Source organism: Glycine max, chromosome 2, assembly GCF_000004515.6.
Source record: "Glycine max cultivar Williams 82 chromosome 2, Glycine_max_v4.0, whole genome shotgun sequence".
NCBI lineage: Eukaryota > Viridiplantae > Streptophyta > Magnoliopsida > Fabales > Fabaceae > Glycine > Glycine max.
In genome coordinates this window covers 29,216,491-29,228,376 of record NC_016089.4, presented here as the reverse complement: position 1 = coordinate 29,228,376, position 11,886 = coordinate 29,216,491, and the positions used below count along the sequence as shown (strand labels likewise).

At 34.0% G+C, this 11,886-nt stretch overlaps 1 protein-coding gene and 1 non-coding gene across 8 annotated transcripts; both read left to right on the top strand.

The window, feature by feature from the left end:
- The first annotated feature begins 2,373 nt into the window (after positions 1-2,373).
- Positions 2,374-10,279, top strand: LOC102667145 (probable manganese-transporting ATPase PDR2). Of its 7 annotated transcripts, none has more exons than XM_041013616.1 (11): positions 2,374-2,709; positions 3,416-4,515; positions 4,617-4,788; positions 5,524-5,628; positions 5,720-5,830; positions 5,922-6,008; positions 7,108-7,233; positions 8,329-8,470; positions 9,416-9,619; positions 9,721-9,916; positions 10,163-10,279. In XM_041013616.1, the coding sequence occupies exons 2-8, from the start codon at positions 4,406-4,408 to the stop codon at positions 8,395-8,397; spliced, it is 780 nt and encodes a 259-aa protein (XP_040869550.1). In that variant the 5' UTR covers positions 2,374-2,709; positions 3,416-4,405; the 3' UTR covers positions 8,398-8,470; positions 9,416-9,619; positions 9,721-9,916; positions 10,163-10,279. The 7 variants fall into 7 exon arrangements, with proteins under 7 accessions (XP_040869550.1, XP_040869552.1, XP_040869556.1 ...); XM_041013618.1 differs by lacking the exon at positions 2,374-2,709 and having other exon boundaries at positions 3,106-3,689; positions 3,824-4,515; XM_041013622.1 differs by lacking the exon at positions 2,374-2,709 and having other exon boundaries at positions 3,106-3,967; positions 4,059-4,515.
- On the top strand, positions 2,440-2,635 carry MIR4416C (microRNA MIR4416c). Its single transcript, NR_126626.1, has one exon. It is a non-coding gene; the product is annotated as a microRNA MIR4416c (primary transcript).
- Positions 10,280-11,886: the final 1,607 nt, after the last annotated feature.

The following is an 11,886-nucleotide window of genomic DNA, read 5'->3' as shown; positions in this document are numbered from 1 at the left end:
GGCTTGCTTGCTATAACTTTCATTCTTCTTTGCAATTTGCACATTCACCTGGTCATAATATCTTTTCACATACTCAACTTTGGCATGTGCATCCTTACGTTGAGTCTCTTGGGGATTGCTTTTGTAAGTTGGCCTGTTAGGTAATGAAGCTTCGAGGAGGAGATCAACTTGATGTTCTATGCCTCTTGAAGGTGGTAGTCCATGAGGAATCTCCTTAGGAAAGACATTTTTAAATTCCTGCAATAAGGGTTGAACACTAGGAGAAATAAAAATAATAAACTCATTAGAATTATCAGTAGAAATTTTACTGTCTTTGCAATACTGTAGATTGAGTGGTTCATGAGCAGGTAACACTTTCCTCATTTCACTCGCCTCTGCAAAATAATTAAATTTTCTCTCATGTGTATCACTATTTCTTATGTGTATCACTCTTTTCCTCGGGTGTATCACTCTTCTTTTTCATATTCCTTTGTGGTGTCTCCCTATTTTCTTTCTCTTGTTCTCTCTTTTCTCTCATTCTGATTTGGTCATCACACACTTCTCTAGGGGATAGAGGTTTAAGAGTAAACAAGGAAGATTTGACTATTCGTCTGTAGAATAGTTCTTCTTTGTTACAGTTCAACAAACATTGCATTTGTGTAGTCATCGCGTCCAGAAATAAGCGCTGAGATCCGTCCAATTGATGATATACACCACCATTGTCACCAACTCTTGCCATGATTAAGGAACAAAGAATTTTGCAGTAAATTAAAAAAAAAATTCAGGACCTCATCACACTCTACTCACGTGTTTCTCTCTTTGATGGTAGTTCACTCGTGTTTGATGCTCTCAATATAGGCTTTTGTGTGATGTTTTCACTCTTGCCTTTTACCACTCACTCCCTCTTAAGTTCCTGGATGAATCAAATTAGACACACAAGGTATATAACAGGAAAGACAGTTTAATTATCACAAACTGTGTAGCAGATTTAATTTGGATAACAAATCATATTTGATTTTGGTTAATAGATTAGACTTGACTTGGATTTAGATTTGATTTGGATAATAGATTAGACTTGATTTAGATAACAAATTGGATTTGATTTGGATAACAAATTAGACTTGATTTGGATAGCTTGGATTTGATTTGGATAACAAATTAGATTTGATTTGATTTGGATAACAAATTTTGATTTGATTTGGATAACAGATTAGATTTGGATAACAAATTAGATTTAAGTTGGATAACAGATATGATAACAAATAAGATAAACAGATATGACAAGTAAACTTCAAATGCTCATAATTTTTGCTACGGTTGTCTGTTTGAGACCCACTATATATCAAAATGCTCAAAATTCAGAGGAGAATCTAGATAAAGGGGATTTGGTACACGATTTTCAGTAAAAAAAAGCCTCTAACTGCCTCAATTTCGTGTTCAAAGATCAAACATCCACTTTTTTTTTCTTCTTTTCTTCTCTCTTTTTTTTTAAATATTTCTGCAACTTTTTTTTTTTTTTTACTTGAAACAGAACTTAAACAGATTTTTTTTACACAAAGTCTGAAAGACACAAGAAACAAGAACAAAAACAAAAACGCAAATAACAGAACACAAGACACAAACAAAAACGAAACAAGATGTAAACAAAAATGCAAATAACAGAACAAGGACAAAACACGAACCTGAAAAAATTACAAAGAAAAAAAAATAGGATAGAATAGAACCTGTATCAAGAGCCAAAGCTCTGATACCAGATGATGTGAACCTAATTAGGAGCGGATCGTTTGATACAGGCTGTAGAGTTTTTTGGATGACGCCACTTCCAGTGAAGGAAGATAAGTTAGGGTAGACGCCACTTCCGGTGAAGGAAGATAAGTCAGGATAGATGCCACAAGGATTACCTTGATAAGTCTGATAATTGGTTCAATAAGGAACTCAGAGAGAAACTCTCACCAAATTTTATCAAATGCCAAAAGTCCTCTTTATTGAAAATAAAAACCAATACTTATAGTGTATTTGAACAAAAAGATAAAATAGACATGAGCCTTCTAAACAGTTTGAGCCAAAATTACAATAAATAAAAATTATAACTAAAAACATATTTAACTTGGGCCTTTAAATTAGTTTGGACCTTCAACAACAATTAATAATTTTGATAGTGTCTCTGCCTCTGGGTCTTCATCCTTCTCCACTTGGGCCTTCATCCTTCTCCACTCAAGGGCTTTATCCTTCTCGACTTGGGCTTTCGTCCTTCTCCACTTAGGCCTTTAGCATGTATTTAGCCAATTTCAAGATTCTCATCACCAACCCTCTTTTAATACATAAATATAATAAAAGTCCACATGCTAGACAAGTTCACACTTCACAAGAGATAAGCACTGAAGTCACTAGTGGACAAGGCTGAAAACACTAATAAATTGAAGCCAACCAAGAAGAAACCCATTTTTCCTTAATTTCCTTTCATTTTTCTGTGGTCACTTCTGCTCTGGGTGAGAGAAACACGTATTGAAGAAGGTTCATGGCTTAGACAATAAGTTGCTACTTTGCTGAACTCACCATTTTATGTGAAGAAGTGGCTATGCTAATTGTTTGATTCTGTACACGTACGATACGGGTCGCTCTCACCTGGAGTAGGGCTGCCCAAAGCTTTGATAAAATCTTTCGTTGATGTTGAGATCGAGGCTTTCATGTCCCGAATCAAATTCAGGGTTTCATTGGTTTCTAGAGTTGGTAAGTTTGTACTTATTCTTTCCTAAAAAAAAGTATACTTATTCGTTGCTTAATATACCACCAGTTTAGGATTTGGAGAAGTCAATTTTAAGTTGGACAAGGTATTTGTCATAGTTTTTAATTTTTTTTATTAGTTAAAAAATTGTTCCGTAAATAAATTTTTATTAATATTTTTTATTGTAATTTTTAGTGTTTTTAGACGTTATTAACTTTCTAGTTTTTTTATGTTCTTCCATTTTTATGTTTAATATATTTCTTTAATTTGTTTATTATCTTTTTAAAATAAATCATAATTTTATTATTTTCATGTTATTTTATACTTTTTAGTTATTTCAATAAATAATTTTATCAAATAATTTTAGCATATCGAGGAAATATTATTTGTATAATATTTTAGAATTTAATTAGTATGCATAGAAAAATAGAAAATGTAAAATTTTGTTACACTCATAATTATTATATGACGAGATTGTTAATTTTTATGGTTTACTTTAAAATCATATCCAACAAAAGGATCAGAGGGATTTCTCCCTTTTCTCCACTTAAATTATATTTTATCATGTATTATCTTTTTTATGTTGTTTGTAATGTAAGTAGGGCTTTCTTTGTGTTTTATGCACAATTAGCACTTTGCGAGCTAGTTCATGTTTGTCACCAGGAAACCACAATCGATGACCCTCCCTCTGTCCATGAAATTGTTTTGCAGCCATTAAGCCAAGTGGGACATCCAATTGGTTGGATTTAAATTATTCAGAGGATATATTATCTATTGTTGAACACGTTCACTATGGTTCACCCAGACACAATTCAATTCGGCGAGGAAAGGAGGTTTATTGTTGAAAATTCCGCCATGCTGTTGTTATGGGCAGTGACATTGTTTAGAGGAGTTGACATACACTACTAGAAAAGTGGGATTTTACGACAGGCATTTTAGGCCGGTTGATGGAAAACCGGCTTAGAAAGAACATAATGGCATTTTGGTAAATAAATGCAACACCTCTATTACGGTTTTTGGGAAAACGCCTTTAAAAGACCGTAATTCTAAGATGGTTTTTATAAAAACCACCTTAGAATATGACTCTACATTTTTTAATATTTCATTTTCTCTCTCCAGCCTCTCGCGTTCTCACTCTTCAACTTCCCTCTCATTCTTCGACTCCGCTTCTAGGGTTCCGCCGTCATCGCTATTGCCCTCCTCGATGCTCTTCCTCCTCTAAGGTTCCTTAGCCGTCATCGCCGATGCCATCATACCATACATGTAACGTGCTTCATCTTCACTTCTTTTTGTTCTTCTTCTTCTTCGTTTTGTTTCTGCCAATTTCGATGTCGGAAATTCCTATTACCTCCAGCTATGCTTCCACCTTTTCTTATTCTGCTGCGTATGCTCTTCATGAGAAAGACACGACACGGCGATGAAGACGGAGAACAATGGTGGTTCTTCTACACACGTGCGAGAGTGCATCACCATCATCTGTGCTTGCAGGTGTAGGTTCGTGTGGGTTGGTGGTTGAAAAAAAAAGGTGGTTAATATCACGATTTTTGAGTGAAGGAACAGTGAGACTTTTTTTTTTTATATCATGGTTATTGGGGATGAATCCTTACCCGTGGTGGTTCTTGCTTATATTATGATCAGGTTTTCTGTGTGGGTCTCTGGTGTTTGGATGAATATTGGTATTATAGTTTGTTCACTCTATTTATGCTGTTTATGTTTGAGTCAACCATGGCAAAAAGTCGGTTGAAAACTCTAACTGAGTTAAGACGTGTTAGAGTGGATAGTCAGATCCTAATGGTACATCGCTATGGCAAGTATGCTATCTCATTCTTAATTCTTAATAACCAATAATCAATATTTGGGTTTAAAGGAATAAAATTTTCATACTTGCATGCATATTGTTTGGATTCTATAGGTGGGTAAAACTCTCTGGTACAGAGCTTTTGCCTGAGGATGTTGTCTCCATAGGTCGCTCTTCTGGTCAGAATGGGGAGGAGAAGTCTGTACCAGCAGACATGCTTCTATTGGCTGGAAGTGTGATTGTGAATGAAGCTATTCTAACAGGCGAGTCTACCCCTCAATGGAAGGTGTTACTCTTTTCCGAACTACTCACACTAATATATTTGTTTGATCATTGATGGATATATGATATGCTCAAAAGTATAAGTTGCTTTTGTGGGGGAGGGGATCACACTTTCTTAAACTTTTATGTAGATGACTATGTCTGATTGCCAAAATTGCATCATTTGTTTGCTTGTGTGGACATTGTTGGCAGTAATTATGTCTTAAGTATCTCTCGACATACTTCTATGTTGGTTTTATGTCTTGAATATCTAAAAGTAATGATATTTGATTTCACCCAGGAAGCTGAACAACTTGTTCAGACAGATTATTGACATGATGAGATCTTCTGTTAATATTTAGTTAGTTTGTCATTTGCTCACTATTGAGCTATAGTGTTGCCACACTGAGTTTTCCCTCCTGTCTTTATTTATTTACTATATAACTACTGTATTGATGATTGACTATATTATGGTTTATATTTATATAGAGCATTCAATACTTAAGTTTGTTCTTTCCAAAATTTAAATGTTTATGCATGTCCAAGCCTCCATGTTTACTTGTTTATGTAATTATGTATGTATATGATAATATGAATTCATTGTTTTTCACGTGAAAAATAAATATGGTTGGGATATGACATCTTCAATCTTATGGTTGGTTGGTATATCTGAATATCTGAGAAGCCTATGGAAACCAGAGCTTTTTTATTTGTCATGTTCTCTTGCACGACTCTTATTTAGATATGACCATCCTTTTAGATTTCAATTGCGGGTAGGGGGATGGAGGAGACATTGTCAGCAAGGCAAGATAAAAACCATGTGTTATTTGGTGGAACAAAAATATTGCAGCACACTCCAGATAAGGTTATTTCCGGCTGAGAAATTATATATTTTCGTTTGATGTTGAGCTAGTGTTCATGCTTCTCATTTTTTTTTAAATTTTGTTGGAGTCAAGAGTTTTCCTCTAAAAACACCTGATGGTGGCTGCTTGGTTGTTATCTTGAGAACGGGGTTTGAAACAAGTCAAGGAAAGTTGATGCGAACAATCTTATTCTCTACGGAAAGGGTAAAGTGATCCAGACCTTACTGAACCCGAGTTTGTGATTTCAGTGTCGTTTTGATGATTTTTTCCTGGTTTCTCAATTGACATATTATAGGTGACTGCTAATAGCTGGGAAAGTGGATTCTTCATTTTATTCCTGGTTGTATTTGCTCTTATTGCTGCTGGTTATGTGCTTGTTAAGGTAATGTTTCCCTACAATTGCATGGTGAACATTGATATGGTTTGGTCTTAATGGTAAATTGTGATATGGCTTGGTAAATTGTTAATTTTTATGCTTACAGGGGCTAGAAGATCCCACAAGGAGCAAGTATAAACTTATACTAAGTTGTTCACTTATTGTTACTTCTGTGATTCCTCCTGAGTTACCAATGGAATTATCAATAGCTGACCAAAGCACATTGACATAAGGTATCCAAGGTGCCAGTTTGCTACTACCCCCCAATTAAGTCAGGAGAGGGAGATTTGTTGGGATCCCTCCTTAATTCGAGAGGTTCTAGAAAATTTTGGAGCTTTCTGGAAAAGTGTAGAATTTTCTAGAACGTCCTGGAGAACTCTAGAGTAGTGTAAAACTCTCTAGAAGCTTGTGAAAGAATGTGGAAACCTCTGGAATATTCTAGAGATGTGTGGAACCTTCTGGAACCTTATGGAAGGATATGAAAAAGAGTAGAAGAGTGTAGAGACTCCTAGAATGTGTGGAGCATTCTAGAGAATTAATCTCCACCCTAGGATACAAGTAATCTCCACCATTCATTGTGGAGGTGGAGTAGTATAAATAAGGGTAGGAGCCTTCATTCCTAATAGATCCAAGTAGAGATAAATAGCTTGGGAAGTCTCTATCCTCAAGCTTGAGTGAGCCACCATAGACTGAGACAATTTTGTAAACACATCCTTGTAACCATACTATCACTTTGTATAGTGGAAGAATCTCCATATTGGAAAATTATAATCGTGTGCTCCCATTACTACCTTTAATTACTAAGTGTCTATCTTAACTTCACGAAGCGGGAAAGTCCGAGTTTTCCCAACAGAAAGGTACCTGGAGGCCTGCCACTATGTTTATACTGTTGTACATCCTTTACTTTGTTAGATATATTAGATCATATGAAATTGGTTTTTATGTAACTTATTGTACATACCTTGCCCTACATGTTGATATATGCTGTTTTGACAAGACAGGGACACTTACTTCTGATGACATGGTATGTCCATACCTGTCATGATATTGATTTTTCATTTAAGACCATAGTTTGTGGTGTAACATTTTAGTTCCTACTTTGTAGGAATTTTCTGGAATTGTTGGGTTGAATGGAACTACAGATTTGGAATCTGATACGAGTAAAGTGCCTCTGCGAACAGTAGAAATCCTGGCTTCTTGCCATGCATTGGTATTTGTTGAGAATAAGCTGGTATGCCTCTCTGCTGGAGATTAAATTCAATCTAAGTTTTTAGACCTTGTTATTGAGTTGAGCAGAAACAGACCCTTTAGTGAAAAAAAAAACTTCACATTATCAAGTATGATCTCACCAGTTATTCTTTTAAACCTCAACTTTAAAATAGAAATGTATTATATTAATAAAATTTAACTAACCTCGCTATTCAAGCTTATAAAACATTTGTGACTTAATTGGATTTGTGAATTTTTATTGTCAAATTTAAACTAAGTCATCTCAATTATAAACGAGTTGATTCATTTGAAACTGACAATTTTAAAATTATTTTTATTTTTTAAAACAATAATTTATTTTTATGTAAAATATTATAAATATATAATGACTAAATATATTAAAAAAGACCAATTTTTATAACATTTGATTAATAGAATAACTCAATGTTATTAGAATATTTTAATTTTGATAAAAACAAAATATTATATTAACACTAAAAAATATTAAAAAATTAACAAAAAAATAAAATAAAAAAGCAAGAATGGATTAATTTAATAAATTATATTAAAAAACTATAATATTTTATATTTAATAATTTAATCTATATATAATAAATTTAATTAAATGTTATGGATTAGATTGCATCACAAATTTTAAAAACATAATCGTTATTTGTAATTAATGTCTAAATAAGTCTAATTGAGTTTGATCCAAACTGTCAAACAATTCCATCCACATTAATTAAGTCCGTTTGATTTCACATTTATGATTTACCCATGAAAGAAAACACTCGTACTTCCACCGAATTTAATTTACTTTAATTTTAATCTATGCTACATATTTTGTTTATTCTCCTGCTAAAATGTTCCTATTAAATTAGATTATATTAGTTGAAACCTCATGCAATTAAATTATTTTTATAAACAAGGTCTGTGATTTGATCTGGCATGGTGTTAGAAGTATTCGTTTAAACTTTAAAGTGAGATTCATATGGATTAAAAAAATTCAATTTAACATCATTAAATTTTCTCTTTAAAGTTTAAAGTATATCATTATCTCAACAGTTAATAAAGAACGTTATGATCCTGTATTTATATTGCGATTTTCAATTCATAGTCTCTCAAAGGCTTATGTAGCGCCTGTGGAGTTTGCTGGTTCAGGGTTGCTTGCGATTGCATTTGTTAGCTTGTCTTCCCCAGACCAAGGGATAAGAAGATTAGCGTATGGCACTCTTGATAAATTTAAGAATGCAGTAGAGGTTGGTAACATGTGTATCAGTTTATGTTTATTTTTTTATCATATAAAATTTCATTTTGGAAATGCCAGATTATTTTCCATAACTCAAAATTTATTTATTTATTTCTATATTGTTGATACTTTTTTTATTCCCATATGGAGAGCTACTTTTTTTTTTTTTTTATGGAATAATCTGATTTGGGTTTGTGAAAATGGGTATGTTGGCTGTTCGTTTTCCCTGAGGCAGTTTCTCATGCTTCTTTTCAGATGTTTTGGAAAAAACAAGGATGTTTTTGTGAGGTCTTTTGTGTAATACTGTATTTTGTATGTTGACTGTTCAATTGGTCATTTTCCATGGGGCCGTTTCTCATGATTCATTTCAGATGTTTTAGCAAGAAAAAGAATGCTAAATATCTGCCAGTATGTTTTTTTGTTAATTTTTTATAGTATTACTGTAATTTGGTAAATTGGTTAGATAAAAATGTCAGTACTTTTATGGGTGTTTTATTTCTCTTTCATCTGCTTTGGGATTGAGTTGTGTTTATAGTGTCTCTTTGTTGTTTTGCTCATGTTATAGTGGGAAAACTTTTATTATTGATATGGAAAGAGATTAGACAACTTTGCTGTTTTTTTTTTTTTTTTTTGTCCAGAAAGTGCCTGCTGGGAAAGTTCAGCTAGAGAATCTTATGAGACTGTAAGGTTGTGGAAGCCTCTAAAACCGTTTGCAAGCCAGGGCCAAAGTGAATATTTGTTGAATTTTTGGGCTTGGACTTTTTCCAGGGGCTGATTTGTAGGGGTTAGCGCTCTCTGAATGAGGCATTATTAGAGAATATAATAGTGTATTGGATAGGATTCTATGGAATTCAAATATTATATCATATTAATGACTGCCTTTCTGTTTTTGTGTATATACATATTATTCCTTGTTCAAAGATTATGTTTGATTAGCAATCAAAATGTCTTACAGAAGTGCCAAAAGAGGAAGGATGTAATGGGACTTCGGCTTCTATTAAATTCTGTTCAAAACAGCATAGAAGAGCCATGGCAAAGAATCCCATCAGTTATTGCTTTATTTGCTGCAGAGGCATCTTGTGTATTGTTAGATCCGGCACATGATCATTATGCAGCTATCAGTACATTTTTTATACATTCATCTAAGTTGAATATGAGGGTATATATCTATGGCCTTGAAATTTCTTTCACAATTTGTTGACTTTTTTTAATGGAATTTTTTGCTTTTTATTGAAAAATCCATTTGCTTCAATTTTGTAGGTTATGTTTGATAACTTTTTTTGGAGTACCTCTGTCAATTTCAAAGCAGAGAGGTCTTGGATGCTTTGCCTAGTATATGCAGGGATGAACTCAGATGATGATGTTGCGATATATATCAGGAACTCTATCCTTGAGAAGCTAATGAGTTTTTACGTCTCTCCTCTTTCAGATTGAGTCTAAGAACCTGATTATTGAGGTAATTACACATACTTAAAATTTGTTTTTATTTTTTTCTGTCTATCATAGTACTTTAACTTATTGTTCTCTTATAAGCTTGAATGTTTCATAGCTGTGATGACATCCATGTCAAGGAGTTTCTGATTTTGAACCCAATGGTTTGAGATGTTGATGAAACATGCTTTTTTCCTATGTGTGATTCTCACTGTGACTACTCCTTTTTCCTCTACCAATATAACATTGGGCTATTTTATTTACTTTGCAGGTGATAAATAAATCTGTTAAATTGCATAAAATTACCCGTCATCTAGTGAAGCATTGTTCTTTATTTTCATGGTTTTCGTCTCTCATCTCCGTTGCCAGACAGAGGCTTAATGGAAATGAAAATAAACTTTTCTTAAAGCATGTGTTGGTAGCATTGAAGGTAAGTAAGCGCTTGATTCTCATTCGGTTTGTATTTCCTGTTGGATGCAGGAAGGTCCTTTTTGATTTTCCTTTGAAATGTGTTGGGATTTTTCTAAAATTATGACTTTTGTCAGCCTGCACATTTTTTTTAGCAAGATTGTTCATTGATCATTGTGCTGAAGAGGGTAAAAGAGAAGCAGTTTGATAATGATGGAATTATCAACACATGCACCCCTCTGACCCTCTATCTCTAGAGTTAAACCAAACTACTAGATCTCACAGCAATTCACATAACATAGAGAAATTATCAATTCACAATGCACACTCCAAAAGAAAGAGAGATTGTAGAATAAAGATTAGGATCTCAAGTGATATACCTCTCAGGTGCCAGGCCCCAGGCCATTTACTCACAATTTCTGAATATCCCCCCTCCCAAATATTCCTTTTTCAATCATAGCTTCAGCTGCAACAGAATCTCCACTTTGCATAACTGCCTCCTCTACCATGTGTCCCTCTTCTTCTCTTTCCTCTGTAGACTCTCCAAATCCTTAGCCCCATATTGTGTTGAGCCAAAAGCTGATCCCTCTGGTTTTATGCCCTATAAAATAATCCAAAAGTTTTTCTAAAAACAAAAATGAGGAAGTTCAAATCATAAAACAATAACTTGTCTTCTGTGATGTTAAATTGTATTTGTGAGCTAAAACTGATCACCTAAACTCCCACCTAATTTTCTTGGCATGCTTGATCATTTAACACGAAAATTGTATTTTTTTTCTTGGCATGCTTGATCATTTAGCCATTGATTAATTTTTCATTTAACTTATGTGTGGTGGGTAGTTGATAACCATAAGCATAGCCATTGATTATACTTGTGCAACTTTTGTTCTTTGAAGTTTGTAAAACTGAATTTGGCTATGGTTTGAAGAATCTAGAAAAGAGGGCATATTTGTGTAGAATTATGTGTGGTGGGTAGTTAGGGGATTGTGTTGAATTGTTAATAGCACTTTTAGATGTTTTGGGTCAATGGGTATGGGCTGAAATTTGACTTGGGTTTATAAATTTCGCAAAAATAATATAAAAAAAATCTTTATTCTGCATCGCTTGAATGATAAATGATGTAGAAAATCCCCTCATTCTACATCAGTCGAGTGATAAATGATGTAAAAACCCTTCCAATTCTACATCGGTTGACTGATAACCGATGTAGAAACCTTCACATTCGTACCCATTCTACATCGGTTGACTGATAACCGATGTAGAAACCTTCTCATTTCTACTCATTCAACATCGGTTTCATCCTTAGAATCGATGTAGAAAACTCACATTCTGCATCGGTTGTTGCTACACAACCGATGTAGAACAATCGCCCTTCAAAGACGGTCCTTCAACCGATGTTGTTATTCAACGACACTGGGTTATCAGCACGTGTCATAACCGATGTAGAAAGGCCATTAGAACCGATGTAGAAGGCCTTTTTTTAGTAGTGATATTGGGTTTAGCAAATGGATCTTAAGCGCTCGAAGCCGGATTCGTAACAACGCCAGGCACCACTCTTCTGGCTACGGTTAAAGCCTCCAAAATTTC

Excerpts from the sequence above, each read along its gene's own strand:
- LOC102667145 (XM_041013616.1), top strand. The coding sequence starts at position 4,406 with ATGCTGTTTATGTTTGAGTCAACCATGGCAAAAAGTCGGTTGAAAACT. Across the intron at positions 5,629-5,719 it reads TGCAGCACACTCCAGATAAG|AGTTTTCCTCTAAAAACACC; the intron begins GTTATTTCCGGC and ends GTTGGAGTCAAG. Across the intron at positions 6,009-7,107 it reads CTGGTTATGTGCTTGTTAAG|GAATTTTCTGGAATTGTTGG; the intron begins GTAATGTTTCCC and ends CCTACTTTGTAG.